The 25,110-nt window shown below is 43.1% G+C and overlaps 3 protein-coding genes across 4 annotated transcripts; 2 read left to right on the top strand and 1 right to left on the bottom strand.

Annotated features, from left to right (window-relative positions):
• The first annotated feature begins 2,197 nt into the window (after window positions 1-2,197).
• Window positions 2,198-11,991, top strand: LOC126911210 (O-acyltransferase like protein-like). Of its 2 annotated transcripts, none has more exons than XM_050696854.1 (13): window positions 2,198-2,413; window positions 2,578-2,761; window positions 7,324-7,466; window positions 7,898-8,225; window positions 8,309-8,417; window positions 8,611-8,698; window positions 8,797-8,963; window positions 9,049-9,234; window positions 9,318-9,497; window positions 9,693-9,843; window positions 10,041-10,227; window positions 10,547-10,689; window positions 10,958-11,991. In XM_050696854.1, exons 1-13 carry the CDS (start codon window positions 2,213-2,215, stop codon window positions 11,084-11,086), a joined length of 2,196 nt encoding a protein of 731 aa, XP_050552811.1. In that variant the 5' UTR covers window positions 2,198-2,212; the 3' UTR covers window positions 11,087-11,991. The 2 variants fall into 2 exon arrangements, with proteins under 2 accessions (XP_050552811.1, XP_050552812.1); XM_050696855.1 differs by having other exon boundaries at window positions 2,264-2,413; window positions 2,575-2,761.
• Window positions 11,992-15,452: 3,461 nt separating this feature from the next.
• Window positions 15,453-22,842, top strand: LOC126911248 (uncharacterized). Its single transcript, XM_050697125.1, has 2 exons — window positions 15,453-15,599; window positions 22,150-22,842. Exons 1-2 carry the CDS (start codon window positions 15,453-15,455, stop codon window positions 22,840-22,842), a joined length of 840 nt encoding a protein of 279 aa, XP_050553082.1.
• Window positions 17,240-19,495, bottom strand: LOC126911231 (uncharacterized). The gene is made up of 3 exons (XM_050697081.1): window positions 18,696-19,495; window positions 18,346-18,574; window positions 17,240-18,055 (listed from the first exon to the last, which is right to left on the bottom strand). Exons 1-3 carry the CDS (start codon window positions 19,074-19,076, stop codon window positions 17,262-17,264), a joined length of 1,404 nt encoding a protein of 467 aa, XP_050553038.1. The 5' UTR covers window positions 19,077-19,495; the 3' UTR covers window positions 17,240-17,261.
• Window positions 22,843-25,110: the final 2,268 nt, after the last annotated feature.

Below are 25,110 nucleotides of genomic sequence, written 5' to 3'. Positions count from 1 at the left end.
AATAAATGTAATTTATTATTATCTAATATATAAAATTCTCGTGTCACAGTTTTGCGTTGCCTTACTCCTCCGAAACGGCTTGACCGATTTTGATTAAATTTTTTGTGCTTATCCGGTATCTATGAGAATCGACCAACATCTATTTTTCGTCCCCCTAAATGTTAGGGGTAGTACAACCCTAAATTTTTTAATTTTCCGCGGACGAAGTCGCGGGCTGAAACTAGTTATACCTATATATTTGATAGACAAAACTCACAGATTGAATCCACAAGAAAGCAGCGCCTCAACACTAGCCGGAGTTAGGCTGTGTACACACTGTGCACAGCCTGCTAAACTATACTAAATGAATATTACATAAGTTACACAACAACATCGACTGCAAAATCCATAATAGACAAATATTTCGGTCAAGCTTAGGGTCACACGCGAATATGGACGACGCGGTAATCTAACCCACGACCTTCAAACACAAAAGGAGTTATCGATACCTGCCTACTATGGCGTAGTATAAACCTGCCGCGATGTGAGTCAGGTCATTCAATGCATGCCTAATAAATAAAGCTGAAGAGTTTGTTTGTTTGTTGGAACGTGTTAATCTCTGGAACTACTGCTCCGATTTGAATGATTATTTTTGTTGGATAATCCATTTATCGAGAAAGCCGAGTAGAGCGGTGGAAACCGCGCGGGAGTAGATAGTCTTCTATATGTGGCGTCCTTTGATTAAATCAATATTATTAGACAGTCGTAAAATGCGATGTTTGCGTGAAACCCCGAATACATTACTGGTTCGGTGCTATCAAGGTCCTTATTGTAATGTGGACAGGTTTCAATGTAACGCGAGCGAGGCCGCCACTGTATTAGGGAGTTAGGAAGTGGGCCGTGTTGGGAAGTGGGTCACATTTTAGAAGACTGTAAGTATTACATACTAGATAATAAATTGGCACTTGTAATCAAAATATCTCATATATAGAATTAATGATTATACATATTTAGTGAATGATCGCCAGTCAGCGTCACCACCACAAAACTAATAATACTACGTACAAGCTTAGCTTAGACTGTTGCAGGTGTCCTACGCACTTCGATAATCACTTCCTAAGTTTTTTTGATACCCATGGGGCCAGAGGGACATGAAGAGCTAAGTGTACAAAAATGAGAGTATTTGCTTCACACTGGACATAATGCAGTGATCATGTTTGTTATTAAGGAGTTTGTCGAAAACTGAAAAATCTCCAATACTTCTTTGTCTGGTCTGGAAGTGGAACCCGAGAGCTGTAGCTCGACAACCGTATCTGTGACCACTGAACATGCTGCGAGACATACTCGTTGTTTCATCCGCGATTGGTTCGGCTGACTGTTCCTTTGTTCGTTTTTATTATAAACTACAAAGTACCTACTACAATATTATTAATTACCATTTAGGGCCCTAATTTGCCGAATATTAGCACAACCATAACCCTTAGCCAATGGGACAATTGTCGTCCATCTGCAACATTCCTCACTTGTGCCACTAAAGTCAGTGAACCACCTCCTCTGTCATCACGGACGTTGCCCAGTATACACAATAGTGGCCCTAATAAGCACGATATCTGCATTTTACTGTTTTAGCATTAATTTATGTATACGTTTACAATGTCGCTAACAATATGATTGTATGTTTATTGTCGCGGGTGTGAGATGTGGCAGTTTGTGTTCATATCATGTCGTATTTATTTATCCTGCATCTTTAATTGAGTCACAAGCATTTACGTGTAGATATGTACAAATCTATAAATACTTAAATGTATAGGTACATAGAGTCCATTGTCTCCAGAAGGTACATAGAAGATATAGGGCTCCACTTACTACGCTCCTTACATACCACATTCATGTTCAGCTTCCTTCACGTTGATATCCCACAGTGCGGGGGCTGGCAGGGCTCCGCACCGGCCATACATTGTTCCTGGAACCTGTCGTTTACTTGGTTATGTATTCACTGGCTAATTCAGTACAATTATCGCAAGTAAAGCTTTATACAATATTATCACTAAAATGTTGAGTGATAAATTGTACACCGTTACCGCTACATTGTGTTGTACGCAGATATAACACTGCGAGTACCTTTTTTTGTAGATTATATCTACGATGAAGTGCATTTTATTTGTAAATTAGACTAATAACTCATCAGCCAGTGCAGCTACCGGTGCAGGGCGAGCTTGCACGGGGTATAAGAATGAGGTATGCTGCCTCAGTGCCGCGAGTGCATTCCCAAATCCGCGAGCTAGCGGCCGTGACATTGAACGCGGTACCGCTCACACGCTGCCGGCCGTCCGCTGCCGGACCACACCGCGCCACTAGCTGCTGCGGAGTGGTGGCCGCCTGCCGCGTCCTACAGCCGACACTCGGTGGAACTATCGACTGTGTCGTAAACAACGTGAGTAAACACAGCTTTAGTAGTGGCTGTAGTGAGCGCCCCATGATCTTGATATTGTGAATCACGCTCACCATAAAAGTAGAATATTTCCATCGTAATTTTGGCAGCCAATGTCGAGTTAGAGCTTAATTTAAATGAAGGATCGTGTGGCATTGCTGTAGTAGTGCCAACAGCCGCGGCTAGTGCCGGCCCGCAGTGTCCCGCCCGCGACGCGCCCAGCCTCACGCACAGCTTGCGCCGCTGACTACTGCGCCGCTGACTGCCGCGAGATGGCGCGCTGGGTGCTGCCAGCGCTGCTGCTGCTGCTGCTGGCGACGTCGGCGCCGGCGTCGGCTAGAGATGTCACCGGTATGTTACCGTTATTTATAAATATCATACTTGTACTAGTTTCGTCTAAACGTTTGTAGCGACGTTTGAAAGCTTCTCATTGTCTGATTACAATTAAGATGAAAGATTATGGTCCCTGTAATATTACAAAGATGTTCCGTTTATAGTTGTACACAAGTCGGTAGGCAAATTGACGACTTTTATTCTTTCACTGCTCCTACTCTCATGATATTAGTGTCGTCTCCAACATAACCCGTTGTTGGCCGGCACCCGGCACCCGCGACACGTTGTACGTCGTTACTATTACAAGGGCAAGCCATGTGTCCAGCAGCATAATGCCACTGAGGAACTAGTAGTTGCAGATTTTGTATCACTCGGGACTTGAACCCAACACTGTGCGGTCCTCGGCCTTAACATTCTCGGTGGTATTGCCGAATTTGTACATAAATGTGTAGTATCCCATAAATGGCCGCCCACCGCCCACGGGGACAAGGTCGGTCCTTGGGACCCTCGCGGTCGGTCTCTTATTTACCATATTGTTATGGATACATATATAGAGATACATATTACATGTATTGTGTCGGTTTGTTTGTTTACGTGTTTATTTTACCGGCGGCATTCACTTGAGCTTTTGTCAATAGTTATACTTAAATGTTATACGTATAGTTGTTATTTTGTTTACAAAATATCTTTTAATTGCTTTCTTTTTTCCTTGACATTTCCCCTCTGTAGTACTTCCTCCTGCGCCACGGGTGTGTTTACAAACACATAATGTTACATGATTAAATATCAAGTCTACTTCCCGCACCCTGCGACATGGTGTTGTTGCGAGGATCGAACGCCATACGTAGAGGGCGCCACTGCACCGTGCGCCCGCGTCTCTAATCAATATTGTTACGTAAGCATTGAGCAATCCTCGCACAGGCTAGGTTATATGTTTCCATGTACTCCCGGCCAAAGCTGACCAGTGCGCAGTGGTTACGTGTACCGGTCCTGCCATACTAAACGCCGTAATTACCTACATTTCTCTAAGCGGGCCCTCCTCACTCGGTTATTTAATTTAAGACGATTTATTTACTGAGTAAAAATAACGGTTTAATCACGTAAATATACTGAGAAAAGCTATACTAGTTTCGATTCACGGAAGGAATCTTCCTAACGAACGTAAACCGTTATTTTTAGTTAATTTAGTATGTCCCACGATAGTTATCATAAAAGTATTATTGCCTATAATTATTGCCTAGACACCAATGACAGACGGTGAAGGAAAACACCGTGAGGAAACCCGGAATTATAATTTCTAATTATAAGACTGACATCGCCAATTTGCCGTGAGCAAGTGTGGTGTGGCGTGGTGTCTAGTGCTGGAACCTTCTCCTTGCCCTCCATAAAGGTTAGAACATTCGGTGACCGAATGTGGCCGACGCCCACTCGAGAGCCATCGGGCAATTTGGTAGTCCAAGCATACATTAGGAACGTGTATTCTAATGAGAAATTAATGTGGCTATCTAAAGGTTTATTGATATGTTTGAATAATTACCCGTTACTTTACATACAGATTTACAACCAATTTATCTAAGAATCTCATCAACCTTAGTCCTGCAACATGTTTATTGTCGCATTAATTTGGATCCAGCTCAGTTGGAATATTTTAATTCATTTGCATAATGACTACTTATACATATGTATGTAGAAAACTCTCCGTTCCATCTTGTGACTGAGTGATGCCCATAGAAGACGTGGCATACAACCTCAATGGTGCGTAGAGCATGTGTTTGTGACAACATTGGTCTGTGACCCAAGTAGGTCCCATTCAACCAGATAAGTGCAGGTTAGGAGATCTGTACGTAAGTTATTAACACAAAACTACAATACAGAGCTGTGTGTTGCGTTCGCAGGATCAAAAAATATGTTTGTATACATAGAACTGCGACAGATATCCACAACACCAACTAATAATATAAGTATTAATTTAGTATTAGTTTAATATATGCGAAAGGATGCAACCTCTGGGTGTAATACCGAGCAACGCGCGGTAATGTTGCGTTAGCGCCGGTGCCGGTAACATTAGGCGGCGCGCACACTGGGACATGCTCTATCGTTACTCATGACATCTCTGTCTCTCACTAATGTTATGGAAAGCATTTATAAACAGACTTCGACTGAGAGCCAAACTAGATTCCTGACTCTCATTGGCAAGTCATCTCATTTCTGCTATGTATTAGCAATATGTCATTTGCGGTAGTCTAGAAGCGCGAACCCCAAGGCGATGTCAGGGTGGTGACATTATAGTGGGAATCGAATCTGTTGTGACTGAATGCCAGCATTAGTAAGGTGTTTGTTTGTGTATGCTCAGCTGTAGAGCGTGGAATCGTAAATGATTCGATGTCTGGCATTGACCCGCTTCCACCAGGTTTGAGCAACTCCCCACAGCTAGCCATTCCCTGAGACCGCACGGTGATTCTGCTCACTGCCAAAATTCTGAAGCAAATTCTTCCAAAAGTTTTTATAGCAATCCGTAGTAAAAGAGATCAAAGGTCCAGTAAATTCTTCAGCTGGAAGCTAATAGATACCTAATGTACCTATTAAGTACAGCAATGACGTATTTTCTGCAAAAATTATTAGCAGAAAGCTTAACAACCATGAAATAAGTATATTTTATATATGTACATACATACATATAGATATACATACGTCATTACACACACATGCTTAACAATTTACATACATAATTACTGAGTTCCTCCCAGTGTATCAACAGATTTATATATTTAGTTATGCACACATTCATTATTCCTTATTGCCACCAACAAAATAGCACCACAAACATTCTACTTACTTGATCTCCAAACAAATAATTAAACATTTGACAGGTATCAACGACAGCGCCACCTACCGTATCTTGACCGTTTCGTTAGCTATTACCGATAACATAACAATAATACAAGCAGGAAATCACATTGATTATTAGTTTAGCAAGTAGTTAACACTTTACACCGCGGAAACAGGTAATCGTATAAAGTTATTAACTTAATGCACATTACCTTCTACTTATTCGTGAGATATGGTAAAATTATTTCTAGAATAAATAAACATTAAAATGTTGCAACTGTCTGCTGATCGCAATCTCAGTGACCGGGCGCTCCGAGCAGTCGCCTGTCCGCACTACGCACTACGCACTCTCCTACATGCTTTGTAAATAAGCAAAAAGTAAATAAATATGTGCCCGACATGGCGCGGTCACCGCGTCCCATTATTTTTTAATGAGTCATCTGTTGTATTTGCGGAACTTGAACTACATTGCTGCATATACTATGTAATATATGCAGCAATGCATATGCATACATTGATCTTATTTAGACTTATTGATCTTACTTAGACTGCCTCGTTGGTCGAGTGGTCACAAGTGCGATTTCCGAACAAGGGGTCTCGGGTTCGATTCCCGGGTCGGGCAAAGTATTACTATGTTTGAAACAACCCGCTTTTTTATGGATTTTATATTCTTTACAAATTGGTTTTATTTAATAGTTTTGACGTCGTATTGTGTTACATTGTTCCTACATATATATACAATAGGTAGATCAAATAATGTATCAGAGAGAGAAAAGAGTAACGATGGAGTTTCTTGCTCCTTCTTCTTCATTCGAAGCTACACTTTGGAACGAGCATCTAGCTTTACTGACAGACAGACTGACGGACAATTCAATTTGACGTTTCAAAAGTGCCTAATTTAGGATTAATTGAAATAAATGCTTTGACTTTGACTTTGACTTTAACTGGATTTTTTATGGATTTTCGAAAATTTCTCTGTGTGCACGGAGTCTGGAATTGTGTCCAGGTATGTCAATAGGCTCATTACATGGGACTTATAACACATATGGTGAAAAGTGGGTGTACATTGTATAGTGGCATTACGTGCCGTAATGTGCACCTCTGCCTACACCTTCGGGGATAAAAGGCGTGACGTTGCGTTGCTTTGATCTTATAAAAAATAAAGAATTTTGAAATGTATCGTCATACAGGATGCGAGCGGGTCGTGCGATTGGTAATTATAAATGAAGTTCGCGACTGTCCACCACGTCGCGTCGAGTCGTTGATTTACTTTCGAGATAAAGTTTCCAGTAAAATGTGTAAAATTGCAATTAAACTGATGGCGAACCGTAATGAAGTAAATGTGTAAGCATAATGTCTGTCCTTGGTGTGATACACGACTTCCGTAGTTTGCTCTCCGGAGTAGGATGAAGCAATCTGACCGACCGATGCAAAATGTGACCGCGGGCGATGGTGGTGTTCATGGACACCAGCAATACGTGTATGTGTGTGTACTTCAACGGACTGCACGGTTGGTGCGGTGGCTGGGCAACTGGCTGCCGCGCAACGGGTAGCGGGTTCGATTCCCGCACGGAGCAACTCTTTGTGTGATCCACAAATTGTTGTTTCGGGTCAGGGTGTCATGTGTATGTGAACTTGTATGTTTGTAAACGCACCCACGACACAGGAGAAAATCCTTATGTGGGACAACGTTTTAAAAAAAATGATAGCACAAACAACGTGGGTGATGGTATAATTATGGTACCGTACAGACGCGGAGTACGCGCGGTTCCCGCGGCTGTACCACCTGGACGACTACAGCTCGTGCCTGGCGCGGGAGGGCGGCCTCTACTGCCTCGGCTCCTTCCACCTCGCGCCGCTCACCGACCACAGCCCGCTCTACTCCATGCTTGAGGTAAGCTCACACACTTACTTCCACCTTCAGCTCTGCGACCAATCACAATTCAATAATCAATCAAGTGTTGAAACCACATATTATTGTAAACCCAAAAACTAAAAGACGAATATTTGATGCCGGTGTTGAACTTCTTTATCACATATATGACGCGTGGTATTTTTCGTGACTTATCCAAGGCGTTCGATTGTGTCCCTTATGAAACACTGATCAGGAAGCTATCCCATTATGGAGTACAGGGCAACTCTCTCGACGTACTTATCCCATACTTGAGTAAGATACATAAAAAAACTGCACAAAATGTCGAGTTGTTTGTTGTACAATAAATGTGCTGACCGTAATGGCGATTTTTATGTTCATTATAAATTGTAGTTTTCGTCCAGGATTATGTATTGTATAGAGTTGACCAGCCTTGGACGATGTATGTGCAGGAGTACTCCCGGGAGCCGCACCACTTCAACCGCACGCAGCTGCACCGCGGGTACTGCGTGAGCTCGCGCTGCGCGGCGCTGGCGGCGGAGCGCAACGCGTCGCTGCGGTTCGAGCGCTGCGCGGCGCAGTGGGCGCGGCGGCTGGGGCTGCGGCCGTCGCTCGCGCGCCTGCACTACTGCCGCTCGCACGCGCAGGACGTGGCGCGCGCGCACAGCCCCGACCCGCTCGACATCCCGCAGCGGCTGTTCCTCTACGTGCTCGCTGCCATCCTGGCGCTCAACATCCTCGGCACTACTTACGATGTCGTTACTGCTGATAACCCCAAAAGTAAGACATCTTACACTTTCTATGAATCCCTATGAAGTTTTAGGGCTTGCTCCGTATTCACGTATCCACTATGTTGGTTCCAGAGAACTGGCTGAGCAGCTGGTCGATGCGGTTCAACTGGCGCCGCCTCACCACCACACACGAGGACGGAGACCCTCGACTCTCCGCACTTACACCCGTGCAGGGAGTCAGGTACCCTTCGCATCTGTAGCTTAGCAACATCTAACATAATAAATAGTAATGTGGTATCGCGAGACATTATAAAAGAAGGTGCTCATTCAGAGATTCCATCGCCACCTTTACAAGCACCTCCTGAGGCCTAGCTATAGGAGCGAGACAGAGCTGTACATGACTCACATCTCACACTACGTGCTATACATTCCAGAGTGCTGCTGATGGTGCTGACGATGGCCACACACAGCGCCTGCATCCAGGTGATGCTGTACGTGTACAACCCGCGGTGGATCGAGCAGGTGACCGATCAAACCAACACTTGCTTTGAACTTTTTCTCCATTTGTTTGTTTGTATTGTAATAGACAAAATATGTTTGATGCCTGGCTTCGTCCGCAGATATCTCGCCACCCGATCCTGATGCTGTTCCTGAATGGCACCTCAGTGGTGCAGATTTTCGTGATGTTGTCCAACTTCCTGCTCGGCTACAACCTGCTCCTTTTTGTCAAGGACAACAAACCCTCCTTCAGTCTGCTGCCATACATCTTCATTAAAAGGATAGCCAGGTAAGGGCAATTGGTCACGCTTACAACCATTCGACCAACGACCACTTGTCAGGGACCATTTGTACAAATAAGTAGGTGTCTGCAGGATCTCCCCGGTGTATTTGCTGGTGGTAGGGTACGCAGCGACGTGGTGGCCGCGCAGTGGTGCCGGCCCCATGTGGACAGCATTCGCCGGCGCTGAGAGTGCCATCTGCCGGCGCAAGTTCTGGACGCACGTGCTCTTCATCAACAACCTCGTCGACCCGAACGACATCTGTCTCGTGCAGACCTGGTCAGTATCATACGAGTAAGAACCAACTACAGTTGAAGGAAATCGTGCATTAAAATTATATAATTGTGTATGTATAACTGCAGGTTCCCAGCGGTGGACACGCAGCTGCACGTGGTGGCGGCGGTGCTGGCGCTGTGGCTGGCGCGGCGGCGCGCGCGCGCAGTCCGCCTGCTGCTGCTGCTGGCGGCGGCCGCCAGCGCGCTCACCGGGCTGCTGGCCTACGTCTTCCAATGGGAGTCCATCGTGTACTACTCTTACCCGAAGTATGGGGCTGACTGTCTTCTCATTTAGATATGACAAAATAAGGCGATGAGCTCAGGAAGGCATTAGAACTGCGTTTTATCTTCCTTGTGATTGGTTTGATCTGGTCGTGTACTCGTGTACCCGCTGATGAGCTGGTGCACCCGTTTGCGTACATTGCAAAGGTTTTGTGACGTAACAACCGATTTGTCTTCCAGAAACCTGAACACGATGTACAAGGACATACCATCGTTCTCCTGGCTGTACCAGGCTCCGTGGGGCAGTCTCGCCGCCTGCCTCATCGGACTGCTGCTGGCGTTTGTCCACTTTGAAATACAGGAGTCAGGTGTCAAAGTGACTTCTTTGAAAGTGAGTGAACATCGTTAAACAAACAAAAGATCTTGCTTTCGCCTACAGACAGCAGAGACTCATTTGCATGAAAATCTATTCTTTACTTTTCGAAAGTGCTAAAACTTGTTCAGTTTCATGATCTGAACCAATTGTAAGGTAGTAATAATGAAACTGCACATTGTATAATAGAACTAACGTATGTTCTGTATCTGCAGTCGGTGCGATGGCTGCGCAGACTGTACAGTGCGACCCCGGTGCTGATGGCGTCATGGATCCTGGCCGGGAACTGGCTGCGCGGGTACAGCGAGCCCTGGTTCACGGCGCTGTACGCGGCGCTGGAGCGGCCCGTGCTCAGCCTGCTCGCCGCCGGCATACTGCTCGGCATGATCAACGGATTTGAAGGTAGGTCATGTCAAGCTACACTTGGTTCCTACCTGTCAGTAGTACAGACGGTACTAACGTCGCTGGATTAATGAGGTAGTGAGGCCAGACGTGAGAAATGGCAAGTGACTGCCACGCAACGTATCGCGGGTTCGATTCCCGAACGGAGTAACTTTTTGTGTGATCCACAAATTGTTGTTCCGGATCTGGGTGTGAAGTGTGTGTGAACTTGTATGTTTGTAAACGCACCCATGAATGACACAGGAGAAAATCCTAATGTGGAGCAACGTTTTAAAAACCCGAGCTTGTGGGCAGAGGTTTACGTTTGTGTACTCGGCAGGATGGCTGAAGCACGTGATGGCGTGGCGCGGCTGGCACGCCATGGGCCGCATGTCGCTGTCCGTGCTGATGGTGCACTGGTGCATCAACGTCAACATCGCCGCCTCCCGCCTGCAGCCCACCACCGTATCCCTGCTTAGCGTGGTGAGGCACCACAACTATACTAACATCTCACAAGTTAAATCATCTATTTTCATTTCAAAAGTCAAAGTATCTGTTACCACCTTTGGACTGATGAATATAATAAGTTTGTCAGTCAGTCTCTTAGTAAAACTGGTTTAAAACCTTAAATTCCTGTGGAGAACAACAAGCAAGAATAGCTCCGTGGTTTGTTTGCCGATGGAATTAATGTCAAGGGTACTTAAGACATTATGATTTTTTTCTAATAATTTGTCAATTTCTGCGTTGGTAGCTGGTGGACTGGGTGGCGACGAGTTTCTTCTCGTACGTGGTGGCGGTGCCGCTCACCGTCATGGTGGAGATGCCGGTGCAGAGGGTGGTGACGTCACTCCTCGCCAGCAGAGTGACCAAGCAGGCGTAGCACATGATCAGCTACACATAGGAAACTAGCTGTTATTCAATTGTGCAATATCCACGATCGAGTGCAACTGTTGCTGTGGTCTATAGTGTGCTACAGAACTGAGAGGCCATTGCGATATGTTCACCAATTCATCGCGTTAACGTAAACTCCGATTGGTGTGGGTCGGCCGTTGTAGGCCGCAGTGGACACGTGTGTGCAATGTAAGGAAACTATATTATTGGGAACTGTGCTGTGATAACTATATGGACGTCAAACGACGATGACTCGAACCGCTCCGTGATTTAAATATAAGTGCAATATGAATTGACTTTACTTTATTCTTAGTGTCGGTAGAGATGTTACTATTTGTTGGTGACTGATATACCTAATATTGTATCGATACAATGTAAGCTCGCCAAGTGTTACATGTCGCAGCTCTATGCCCCATTTACTGCCGATTAACAATCTTGCCATGAAATGTAAGTCTAGTAAGTCAGGATCAACCAACTTTAAAATTGCGTGACCAAACATTTACGGGAGTAATGTAGGAAATATTAAGAAGAGGCCACAAGAATACGTATCTGTAGAAGAATGATAATCCATCTTTAATCCTACGCAACGTCACGCCTTTTATCCCCGAAGAGGTAGGCAGAGATGCACAATACGTCTTTATTCGTAATTATGTTAAAAGAAGGCTAACTAACCTACCTCAACAGAATTATTATTATGACTTTGTATCAGACACAAACAATCGTGGTGTCGTCGTGTGTTGCATCTATGCACCTGTGTTTACTTAGTATTGTATTATGGCCAATGAAGCTGCGACATATTTATTACGATGGGACTGTCCCGTCGGTATTGATTAAATTTAAGTCTGTCATTATTTAGGGAATTTCGTAAGGAAATAAAGATTATATTGAAATTTTTGTCTTTTTGTATATTTTTTATAACACATTTCATAACATATAAAGGGGTAGGCAGAGGTGCACATTATGGCACATAATGCCAATGTACACATTTCATAATTTTGTTTTGTAAGTCTAATGTAATAGGTGGTGAGCCTATTGCCATATACCGGGCACATTTCTTTCCGGGCCAGACTTCGAGCTACCACTGAGAAATTTTCGAAATACCGAAAAAAGGCCAGTAATACTTCGCCCGACTCAGGAATCGAACCCGAGACCCCTTGCCCGGCAGTCGCACTTGCAACCACTCGGCCAACGAGGCAGTCTTTTTATAATACTATGCCAAAACCGAAAAAAGCTCAGTAATACTTTACCCGACACGGGATTCGTACCCGACGTTTCCAGAACATGTTTCTGACAGAGGCTGCACAACTGGCGGACATGGTCATGTGGTCATGTGAAACCATATTTATCTATAGTTATTTATTCGTGTTATGAATGTGGAAGTTGTTTTTGTGTAAGTTTGTTACTCAATCGTGGCAAAACGGCTGAAAGGATAACACACAGGCTACTTCCCATGGGAACGCGGACGAAGCCGCGGGCAGAAGCTAGTATATTTAGTTGCTACTTGGATACGCTGCTGTTTAAATGAAAAACAAATAGCCTTGTTGTAGCGGGTGTTAGTCGGCAAGGTGTTGTTATTGCAGTGCACAGGTCACACAGTCGCAGCAGACGTCCGCTCCGTCCTTCCCAGCAGCGCAACAACTGCAGTAGGCAAGCATGTACTGCTACGCCTGCAGCAAGTGTTACGTCGTGTGTACACCATGACATCGGTCACGTATGCCAGCCGTAGACAGAGACACCGCCGCAGTTACGGCGCTTAACACATAACCTCACGCCTTTGAATCACTGAAAGGATAGGCAGAAGTTTTACCAAATACCAATTTTAACCGACTTTAAAAAAGGAGTAGGTACTCAATTCGGATGTTTGTTTTGTTTTTTTTTTTTTTCACTCCTCCGATTACTCCGCCATATGTGGACCGATTTTCAAAATTATTTTTTTGTTCGAGAGGTTATACTCACTAAAGGGTCCCATTTCCAGTAAGTCAGGACCTGATGATGGAATCCTAGGGAAACTCTCGAAAATTATAGGAGCGAGTAATGCATCTATTCTATTAGGTGTTTTAATAAAGATTTATAAACACAACAATTTGTTTGGGCTTAAATAATTTGTTTATTGAGTACTTTACACCTAGGAGGACTAGGACTGTCATTGAGTATCTGATGATGAAGAAGTGTAATTGTGAAGGGAACTCCTCGGCGGTTTACAGTAACCACTTTGAGTTTGGGCTCGATTCATTTATATTGATTAGAACTTTGCAACTATGTGGATTATACGTGGCAAAACGGGTAATTAAAAAAACCACTGATACTGAAATAATTAAAAAACTGCGATCAAAATAAACCATATTATGTATTGTGTATGGATAGTTATACAATGTAGTAAAATTAGTGGCTAGTGTAGCATGTAACAGAGCTTTGTAATAAGTATTATCGACAGTAAAACTACAAATAATTGTATGACAAGGGCACGGACTCGCGTTCGTGGAAAGGAAATTATTTTATATAAAAAAGAAAACTGTTTTTTTTTTACAATTTCGTGAGCATTATATTATATTTTGCGCCAGCGTACGCGGTTATAGGTACCTACCTAGCCGGCATCTAGTGAATACTGTTGGTTGACTGTCTTTCGAGTTGACAAACATATTTTTTGTAATTTAATAAAAAAAACTTTGTATTTGCTAGTCTATGTTTGGATAGTAGTACTGATGGCAAGCCATTCTTCCGCGGGAATACAACGACTAAAATTCCACGGTGTGTACTATACCATGCACTTTAACAAATTGTACTGCTGCAATGTTTCATTATTTATTCATATATACAGGCTAACGTGTAGCAGGTTCGAGTCCCGCACGGAGCAAGCTTTGTTTTTTAAATTAATAGGATGGCGTTTGGCCACTCTCTCGTCTGGTGGTGAGTGATGATGTGGCCGAGCCGATGAAGCACGCCTACCTGTGCACTCGGGACTTGAAGATACCCAGGTTGTTTTATTTTCAGGAAACACAGACTCCACCAAGGAGTTCTAGTCTTTAGCGGTTCCTACAAGAAAACTCGAAGCAAATCGCTGCGTGTGAATTGGTGGAACATCAACCATATACGGGTGGCGCCTTGCCGTTGGTGGAGTGGCCCACTAATGGTTGATGCGGGTCTGGGTGGGATGTGTATGTGAACTTGTATGTTTGTTAACGTTTAAATATTACCATCGTGCGTGGCCGTGGATGAATTATGTTGTAAGTTATAAAGTTTGATTTCGTTGTAATGAAGAAGACGTGGTGAATTATAATTTCCTGTAACCTTAGTCCTATTCAATGGCTAGCTTTTGCCCGCGACTTCGTCCGCGTGGACAGGCGCTTCCTACTTTACCAATGCGTCCCCTATATAGGTATGTATATGCAAACCCAGACTATAGAACCTGGGCCGCGATGGCTTTGGGAGATATCGGGTAGTAACGGTGAGTAAAGTTGTGGTTCAGTAATAGTATAAAGCTTAGTATCCATACATTTTAACTGACACTCATATCAGACACCGCCTCGTCTATTGCCGGACACTTCAGACGGAACCAGTCCACTCCCAGACCTTTGAAGTCTAACTATTTGTAAAGCTACTTTCCGTATAAACTTTTTAATTCCCAGACACTTTCGATCGTTTCCAGGCGTGAGCGCGGAGAATATAATTATTCACGCCCGCGTTCCTGTAGAATGAAATGTAACCTGTGTTATTCCAAACCATAATCTAACTCTGTTCCAAATTTCATCCTGATCCCTTAAGCCGTTTTGACGTGAAAGTGTAACACTAAGTGTGAGAGAGCCATGCTTCGGCACGAATGGACCGGCTCGACCGGAGTGATGACGTGAAACAACGCTTGCCTTGTGTTTCGTTGTGTGAGTGAGGTTACCGGAGCTGTGCTAGATTGCTTACCATCAGGTGATACGTCTGCTCGTTTAGTGTGTGTACTAGTGTTCCATAAAAAAATCATTCGACAAACGTTCAGCAATCGTGTCTAGGGATCGAGCGCTCAAATAAGTTTGTTTTTATTATAGTAGTACCCAGTGATGTGCCGGGCATACTTGAACCGGGTATTTTAACCTGAGAGCCGCTACCAAAACGGAATAGTGGTTCCCGAAGAGTATATATAACCTGGGGGTCTTCGAGGCCCGAGTGAATAGGTTGCTTATGAGCATACGCGGTCCATCGCAGGCCGCATCATGGCTTACCAGGCGAAATAGTGACCAAACGTCGACCTTATAAATAACTTAACTATTGTTTGTATGTCGACACATACAAACAATATAAGTTATTGTTATAAATAATGCGTAATTAAGTATTATGTTGAATGTGTGCAATGCGGTGCACGTCACTCGATGAGGAGTAAACAAGACAGAGGGCACCTCGGTGGTGTCCGCCGTGTGTGCTCAGCTGCAGCCCGCCGTATATATACCGCGGCCCCAGCAGCACCGGCACAGCTCACCACCACCACCGCCACCATGAGGACCGCTACACTGATACTGGTAAGTATATTTTGTTTAACCCAACACTGCTATCTCAAGAATCACGAGTTCCACAGACACTCAGTACATAATTTCACTGTCTCTAAGTGATCACTGTGAATTCCACTATAATATTATAAACTAGCTACTTTCGCGCGGTTTCACCCGCTCCGCTTGGCTCCTATTGGTCATAGCATGATGTTTTTAGCCCATAGCCTTCCTCGATAAATACTCTTTTCAACACAAAAATAATTATTCAAAACGGACCAGTAGTTCTGGAGATTAGCGCGTTCAAACAAACAAACAATCAAACAAACAAACTCTTCAGCTTTATAATATTATAGTATAGATGTGAAAGTTTGTTTGTTTGTTACTCCTTCACGTCAAGACGAGTGAACGGATCGAAATTAAATTGGGAACAGCTGTAGATTACGGTCTGGATTGGACATAGGGCACATATATATCAGCGCACGGGCGCAGCCGCTGGCAGAAGCTAGTGAGCTACGAGCTATTATACCATAAGGCACAGTACATTGTATACATCGCCCCTTTTTTTTTGAGGGGGGAAAGTCATCCTATGACTTCTCCCGCCTTGGGCGAGGCGAGAGGGAGTGTCAGACTCTTACTGACTAAAAACCACCCCGTTCCTTCTCCTGCTTTTCGAGCCGGAGCCCCGGTAAACCCGCTAGGTAGTCCGCAGCTCCGATACGATATTGTATATTGGAATACCATCAGTATTTGTGTGTTGAAATGTTCATTTATTAATATTTATTGGCCCTCCAACAATTGTATACATTATTACATTCAATAAAATGTTACAATTGATTACAGACGAGCACAGCATTCGTACGTATTTTTACATGTGTTTTATTCGAAGGTGTCACGGATTCGATTTCCGGGTCGGGCAAAGTAAAACTGGGCTCTTTTTCGGTTTTTCGAAAATTTCTCAGTAGTAGCACGGAATCTGGATTTGTGCCCAGTAATACATAAGAATTATAACACAAATGATGAAAAGTGGGTGTACATTGTACAGCGGCATCACGTGCGGTAATGTGCACCTCTGCCTACCCCTTCTTCTTCTGGGGATAATAAACTTGTAAAAATGAACAAACATATACAAACATATCACACAGCTCAGTGGCGTAGCGTAGTGGGGGCGGCAGGGGCGGCCCGCCCCGGGCGGCACTTTTTAGGGGGCGGCAAATTTTAAACAATAAATAATAAAAATATTTTGTAAATATTTCAACCATTTTATATTTTTTTCGCAACTAGAGATCGGAGAAAGTAGTGATAGTGAGGATGGAACCTTTAACGAGTGGTCCTGCCCCTATAGTCGTATTTTTAATTAGACGAAGTCGATTGACGTTTACTGTGTTGTCAGTTTTTGATGAAATAGAAATAGTGTTGCGAAATAGTGAATGATTGAAAAAACAATTAAATGAATGAAATTGCCTCAATTGTCCAGTGTATAGTTAGTGATTCGAACTGCCCATATCGGGTACGGGGTACGAATTTTAATCAGAATACATACCAATAGGTTTTCGTTGACCATGTTTCTATACATAGTATCTACCTAAACATTAAGGAATTTATTTTGCGTTGCAACTTTTGAAACTGCCCTATATGTAGTTGCATTAGAGATAAATATAAAAATAAAAACATTGCTTATAAAATCATTTATTTTTATTCATCTTCATCCTCCGATACAAAATCGTCACTATCACTTTCGGTCACATTAATAATAAATCTATCTGAAATGTTGTCAATTATGTGGTCGAGACCGTACATTTTTTCTTCTTCTTTTATGACGTGGGACACGCAGCTTTTCCATTTTTCTGCTGTGACAAGGTTAAGTCCTTCTTCAAAAAGTTTTTTCACTTCCTGCATTTTAAATGTTTTGTTTTTCCTTGCCACATACCCTTTAGCCTGCGCCCATACCAACTCAATGGGGTTGAGCTCACAGTGGTATGGGGGCAGGCGTAATACGGTTATACCATGCTGCGCCGCCATCTCGTCCACAACAAACTTTTCACCGTGTTGGTGTTTATGTTGCCGTACAATTTCTATTAGTGTAGCTTTAATCATCGTGGTTTCAAATGATATATTTTTGCTCGTTAGCCACTCTTGAATTCTAGACTTAGTCCAGGACATTGTAGGAAACGATTCGAGTTTCCTGGAGTGATAGGGGGCATTATCTATAACCACTACTGAATTTGGTTTTAATTTTGGCAAGACTTCACTAAACCACTTCTCAAAGGCATCAGCATACATTTCCTGGTGGTAATCGTCTTTGTTTTTTACAGATTCAAAAATCAATAGGCTGTCTTCTACGAATCCTTCTTCTCCGCCTATATGGCCTATGATTAAACGTTTGCCCTTTCCCGAAGGCTGTTTCAATCCAGTGGTCAAGCCATCTAAGAAGGCCTGGCGGGACGATAGCACTGTCTGGTCAATCCATGCCTTCTTTGGTGCATGACCTTAAATTGAGAAAAAAATATTATTGAAAGTGTATACATGTACACGTTTATGTGCGTGGTTCGTCACATAATACTATTCCTACTTCACTATATTATTTTCACACATCAGAATTTATCGTCTTATAAGAAACACGTGTAATCCGTTAAATACAGTGTCGGTAACTAATTATAGGAATTTCGAAAACATTAACCTGATACAATTATTAAGTGTCGGAAGAGTTTTTATTTCTAATCCACAAAACCTACAGAAAGTACAATTTAAAGTAGTAAAAACAGAAAATTATAATTACCTTCGTTGATCCAGGTCTCATCTTGGTAATAAATATACCTTCCTTCTCTTCGATACTCTTTAATTTGTCGAAGGTATCGTTGGCGCCATAAAATAATGTCTTGTCGGTCAATTAAAATACTTTGCCTTGATTTGGTGGCATATTTAAAATTTAAATGTTTCATTATTTTTCTTAACGTACTCCAAGAAAAATTGGGCAAGTCGGTGTCTTCATTGACAACCTTCAGAACCTGTAAAGTAATAATTTTTTTTTTGAGTTAGAAAGTTTATGCAATCTAATACTTTGATTTTACAAAGAACGTTATGGTAGACATAAATATAATGCAGTAGAAGAAATAAAGTTCAAGTTACCTTTGCAATGGTGGGTGGCTCATTAGCATAAAAAAACTGATGCACTTTTCGCCTTATAGCTGTAAAAGTGAAGTCGTCTAATTTGTCTTTGAAATTATGTTTCGGACCACGTTTTTCTGGAGACTTAAATTGTTCATTTTCTTTGTATTCTTTTAATACGCTGTACACCGAGGTCACACCAATTCCCAAAATATCTGCTGTTTTTGAAACACATTCCTGTTTTTCAGGAGTCTCGAAAGGTAATAATGTAGCAGCTTTCTCCTCAAATACGTGTTTGTACACGTTCTGTATCATCACTTTTTCAGTAACGCTTAAAGCAACCCGTGGTCTTTTTTTTCTCGGAGACAAGCTTTGGCTTGACGTGCTTGGCTGAGGATCCATATTGTCTGTACGAAACAATATAGTAACCACTATCACACAAATAACAAACACAACGTAACGAAAAACTTAACAAAAACAATAACAAAACAACGTGAGCGCAGAAAAAATATACGTGCTATCAGACCGGAGGTTAGAAGCCGAATAACAAACAAAATGGCGACCGACGCGCTCGGTGTCGATCAGTGTTGTCAGTATTCGCCGCACCGCGCTTTGTAATAAGCCGTCAAAAAACTGATACAATTTTATTGTTAAATAGAAATAATATTCTTTTATATTTTGAAATGAATTTCACACTCATAGTTCATTCATTTGATTGAATGAGATCTGAAAGCATCACTATTACTTTTATTGTGGCAACATTATTTTACAATTTGACATTAGCTATTGTCAATTGACTTCGTCTAATTAAAAATACGACTATAGAGGGAACCTTTAGATAGAGTCGACTGTACAAATTTGGACCGAATAAAATGAGCTTACTCTTTAGGCGTAGTCCCGAAATCATGGAAGACGGCCTTGGTCCATCCGATCCCTAAACAAAAACCGGCCAAGTGTGAGTCGGACTCGCCCATGAAGGATTCCGTAACAGCAAGTAGATGACATAATATAAAAATTGTAAAATAACTTGGGTTTACATAGTTATTTTATGAATGTTTTACATAATTGTTTGTATGAACGACAAAGTAATATTTGCGGTTTTTGAAAATGTTTTATTTCTTAAAAACTAATAATGATATCTGGTTCAAACCAATTTTCGTTGTTAGTTTCTATTGAAATCTACAGCATATATTTATTTTTGTTTTCTCCTTCCTTATTTTAAAAGTTAGAGGGGGGGAACACTAATTTTTCCACTTTAGAAGCGTCTAACTTTCAAACGGTTAATTTTGACGAAAAATGGTTTTAAGAACCTTAATGTCTTTTTTAAAGACCTATCCATAGACACCCATTATGGATATGTTAGCTGAAAATTTTTTTTGAATCAGTTCAGTATGGAGTGCCCCCTATTAATTCTTAAAAAAATATTAATTTTTATTCAAAATTCGAATAGCGGTTACCGAAATCAACCTTCAAAGTTTCAACTATGTAGGCATTGTAGGCCCAACAGTTTCGGAAATAAATGGCTGTGACATACGGACGGACGGACGGACGGACGGACAGACAGACAGACAGACATGACGAATCTATAAGGGTTCCGTTTTTTTACCATTTGGTTACGGAACCCTAAAAAGGCGATAGAACAAATCCGTCCAACTACAGACCGATAGCCATAACTTCCTCTCCTCGAAAATAATGGAATCCATTATTAACTGCCCGCTGTTGCGGTACCTAGAGGATCACCAGCTACTCAGTGACCAACAATACGGTTTTCGTAAAGGTCGATGGGCTGGAGATCTTCTGGTTTACCTGACACACCGTTGGGCACAGACGATCGAATCTAAGGGGGAAGCGTTGGTAGTTAGCTTGGACGTGGCGAAAGCCTTCGACCGGGTTTGGCATAAAGCGCTTCTTTCGAAGCTTTCTTGCTATGGTCTTCCCGAGAAATTGTGCGAATGGGTCTACTGCTTCCTTGCAGACAGAAGCATTAAGGTCGTTGTCGACGGGGAATGCTCCGACTCTCTGTCTGTAAACGCAGGTGTCCCTCAAGGCTGCGTGCTATCACCTACCTTGTTACTCCTCCATATCAATGATATGTTGCAAATCAGCAGCATTCATTGTTATGCGGATGACAGTACAGGTGATGCCTATTATACTGGCCGCGCTAACATTTCTCGGGAAAACGTCATCGAGAACCGAAACAGACTTGTGTCTGAAATCGAGACTTCTTTGCGGAGAATCTCAGATTGGGGTGAACTTAATTTGTTCCAGTTTAACCCTACTAAGACACAGGTGTTTAGCCCGGTATTAGAATTGGGATACTTGGCATCAACATTTCGAGCGACGTCCGTGGCCATCTAGAGGATAAGGCTAAATATTATCCTCGAAAAAGCTTGGTGTGCTCAACAGATCAAGGCAGTATTTCACTCCAGCCCATCGCCTGCTTCTATATAAGGCGCAGGTTCGGCCCCATATGGAATACTAGTCTCATCTGCGGGCGGGGGCACCCTAGTACCAGGTTCATCCTCTGGACCGCGTTAAGCGGCGTGCGAATCGGATTGTTGAGTGGCAGGAAATTTAAAACCGACTTGACACTTTGGCAATGCGTAGAGATGTAGCTTCGTTGTACATTATATCGCCTATACCACGGGGAGTGCTCTGATTCATGACTGTTCTCGCCGAAAAGTTCTCTATTATGAATGTATGTAATGTGTAGTATACATTAAATTAAAATACCTAAATAAGGGGGCGGCAAAATTGTCTTCCGCCCCAGGCGGCCGAGACTCACGCTACGCCACTGACACAGCTCCTCTTATTTTAAATCAGTTATAATATTTGATGTACATATGTATATTAAACCAATCGCGGCCAAACATACATACATACATAATTATTCATACAGGTCAAACTGAGGACTCCTCCTTTATTTTGAGGTCGGTTAAAAATACTTACCGCCGTACTCAGAGTCATTTAATGGATACTGAACCCAATCCTTAGCAATTGTTTTCGATACAAAATCGTTACTAAGGAATAGTTTAAGTAATCGTTAAATGTCTCTGAGTGCGGCAGTTAGTATTCTGCGTTTATTATCGAGCAATCTGACGGACTGCACGGTTGGCGCGGTGGCTGGGAAACTGGCTGCCGCGCAACGTGTAGCGGGTTCGATTCCCGCACGGAGCAATTATTTGTGTGATCTACAAATTGTTGTTCCGGGTCTGGGTGTACTGTGCATGTGAACTTGTATGTTTGTAAACGCACCCACGACACAGGAGGAAATCCTAATGTGGGGCAACGTCTCTATTTTTAAAAAAAAATCTATACGAAAGGTGCAAACAAGAAGGCGGAGCCCGAGATATACTCCATAATATCTATATATGTAAACAACATGTTATTGCTCGTTTCTACATCCCCATATAGGAACGAGCAATAACATGTTGTTTATTGGAAGATAATAGTACGCGTATTTCTTTGATTTCAGGTAATTGCCTGCATTGGTTACACGACAGGATTTGGTGCGATAAATTCCCCGTGCGGGGTTAGTTTTACAGGTGGCGTGAAAATTGGATACCAATCTGATCTACCTTATGATCCGATATCTGCTTCTCAATGCCCGGATGGCAGTAGCTCACCACAGTCATCAATTACCAATACCTCTTTGACTAAAATGACGTCAGCGCCACCAGTTAACGTCACCTCGGTGTCACCCGATCCTGCTTCATCCCCGGTCAACTCGACCTCGTCACCAGTTAACGTCACCTCGGTGTCACCCGATCCTGCTTCATCCCCGGTCAACTCGACCTCGTCACCAGTTAACGTCACCTCGGTGTCACCCGATCCTGCTTCATCCCCGGTCAACTCGACCTCGTCACCAGTTAACGTCACCTCGGTGTCACCCGATCCTGCTTCATCCCCGGTCAACATGACCTCGTCACCAGTTAACGTCACCTCGGTGTCACCCGATCCTGCTTCATCCCCGGTCAACTCGACCTCGTCACCAGTTAACGTCACCTCGGTGTCACCCGATCCTGCTTCATCCCCGGTCAACTCGACCTCGTCACCAGTTAACGTCACCTCGGTGTCACCCGATCCTGCTTCATCCCCGGTCAACATGACCTCGGTGAACGGGACCCCGTACAACTCGACGTCGCCGTCAAATAACACGACGGCCTAGTGCCGGGAGCGGCCGGCTCCGTACTAACGTCACAACGTGTACACTGCGAGCTGTGCAGAAATAAATTCCCTGAGTATAATGGAACGTTTCATTTCTAATTCCTTTATCCAAAGTACCCGCTTTTAGGCAAACAGAACAACCTCGTGATCTGTAACGTCACAATGTCTGGATAGTAGGTCCGATTGAAAACCTAAATATAAAAGATGAACAAAGTATAGGCTCTATCTCCTGTGGTGTCCATGGGCGGCGCTGCACTTATCATTAGGTGATCCTACTATTCCAGTAAAAATAAAATACCTAACTTCGGATCCCAAGTAAATAAGAGTAAAGTGAAACTTTTAAATTATTTTTTTTAATCGTCACGCCTTTTATCCCCGAACGAGAAGGCAGTAGTGCACGTAATGCTATTTTTAATAATTTATGTTGTAAGTCCCATGAAATAGGTGGTGAGCCTATTGCTATATACCGGGCACATTGCCAGACTCCGTGTTCCTACTGAGACATTGTTGAAAAACCAAAAAAAGCCCAGCAATACTTTGCCCGACCCGGGAATCGATCCCGAGACTCCTTGTTCGGCAGTCGCACTTGCAGCCACTCGGCCAACCAGGCAGTCTTAAAACTTTTTTATTACAAAAGACGAACGGCATTGCATTGCATTGTATTCGTAAGTGTCACAGTAACTCACCAGGACAATTAACTAAATAATTAGGTACAGCTCCGAATGATCTAATAGGTGCAAAGCCAAAGTCAAAGCATTTATTTCAATTAGTCCTAAAGTACGCATTTTTGTAACGCCGAATTGAATTGTCCGTCAGTGAAGCCAGGTGCTCGCTCCAAAGTACAGCTTCGAATGGAGAAGAACGAGCAAGAAACTCCAGTACCTACGCCTATTCGAAAAAGCCTACTAAAATTATATTAAATGCTCTGTAGAAAGCATCAAGTATTGTCAGTTTAGTTTCAAGTTATATCAGAGCGCGAAGGAATCGGTTACATGTTGTGTGACGATGTCATCTCACGTCGAGTTTTTGTTTGTTTGCGTCAGTCCGAGTCTCGGAGCCCGTCGCGAACTGCGCCACCGGGCACATAGTACCGCGCTCGCCATCACTACTTACTACTGAGCTGAACCAAACAAGTTTTTACGTTGCACAGAGGTTTCTGGAACGCGTTGTTTTCCATTGATCGAATCCGTTTAACTATGAGACTAGACTAGACAAACGGCGTAGGATCGATCCCCGCACGAAACGCATTTTTGTGTGATTTGGATGTGAATGGGTGAAGCTAGTCAGAACACTAGGAGGTTGCGCCGGCAGACCCGACAATACCTATAAGTATAGCCTCCAGTACAGCTTGATGTAGGAACAGTCAGAGACAGTAACCAGTTGGCAACTAAAGGCGGAAAGCAGGAAGTGGAAACTATCGTTTTCTTTTTCTTCTCCTCTAATACTGTCTTCTGATTTAGTCAGTGTACTGGTGTTTTCATGGTTGTATCTACTGTAGATCCTAGCTTACAGGAGGTGCAGCGGTACGGGAGGGTGAGGCAGGCTGGTCCCAAAAAATGCACGAATGTGTGATCCACAAATTGTTGTTTCGGGTCTGGGTGTCAGGTGTATGTGAACTTGTATGTTTGTAAACGCACCCTCGACACAGGAGAAAATCCTAACGTAGGGAAACGTTTTTTTTTTTAATCCTTACAAGATTTATGGTGTTATTGTAGAGCATACAATTTAGACAACAATAGCTACTGTTTCTGCACGAAAGCAATTTTTGTTTTCTTATTTGCATACTAAATACCTTTGCTGACTGTACATTTGTTGGTTTGGTTGGTTGTCTCTCTCTCAAGACACGCAGATTCAATACAGTTGTTCATGTCCAGAGCACAGGAACTGCGCATACCTTCAGGACTATACAAGTATTACGACAGATACTCTCCTCCTTCGTTTCCTAATAAAACTAACGGTAGGTTATGAATATGCAACATCGTAGACAAACTCGTCTAAGGTTCATGGCATGTTAAACACGGGTGAATTAATAGATGTTGGTGGACAAATACCTTTCACAAAGTCCTCCATGTGTATTTGTCTTCACCGATGACAAATATTAGGGTACTATAAAGGTTTGATTAATATTTTCTACCAAACTCATCACGCACAGTGATACCCCGGGCTCACCGAAAAGCCACGGGAAACGACGCTTGCGTTGTGTTTCGTTGTGTGAGTGAGGTTACCGGAGGCCCAATTCCCCCCTTCCTAATCTTCCCAATCCCCGATT

Source organism: Spodoptera frugiperda, chromosome 11 (genome assembly GCF_023101765.2).
Source record: "Spodoptera frugiperda isolate SF20-4 chromosome 11, AGI-APGP_CSIRO_Sfru_2.0, whole genome shotgun sequence".
In the NCBI taxonomy this organism is placed as follows: domain Eukaryota; kingdom Metazoa; phylum Arthropoda; class Insecta; order Lepidoptera; family Noctuidae; genus Spodoptera; species Spodoptera frugiperda.
Note: the sequence above shows the minus strand (reverse complement) of the source record. Positions and strands in the feature narration are given on the sequence as shown.

Coding starts and splice junctions, on each gene's coding strand:
- LOC126911210 (XM_050696854.1), top strand. CDS start 2,213: ATGAGGTATGCTGCCTCAGTGCCGCGAGTGCATTCCCAAATCCGCGAG. Junction 8,418..8,610: donor ACACCCGTGCAGGGAGTCAG/GTACCCTTCGCA, acceptor TATACATTCCAG/AGTGCTGCTGATGGTGCTGA. Junction 10,690..10,957: donor CCGTATCCCTGCTTAGCGTG/GTGAGGCACCAC, acceptor CTGCGTTGGTAG/CTGGTGGACTGGGTGGCGAC.
- LOC126911248 (XM_050697125.1), top strand. CDS start 15,453: ATGAGGAGTAAACAAGACAGAGGGCACCTCGGTGGTGTCCGCCGTGTG. Junction 15,600..22,149: donor GGACCGCTACACTGATACTG/GTAAGTATATTT, acceptor CTTTGATTTCAG/GTAATTGCCTGCATTGGTTA.
- LOC126911231 (XM_050697081.1), bottom strand. CDS start 19,076: ATGGATCCTCAGCCAAGCACGTCAAGCCAAAGCTTGTCTCCGAGAAAA. Junction 18,575..18,695: donor AGCCACCCACCATTGCAAAG/GTAACTTGAACT, acceptor ATTACTTTACAG/GTTCTGAAGGTTGTCAATGA. Junction 18,056..18,345: donor TGAGACCTGGATCAACGAAG/GTAATTATAATT, acceptor TCTCAATTTAAG/GTCATGCACCAAAGAAGGCA.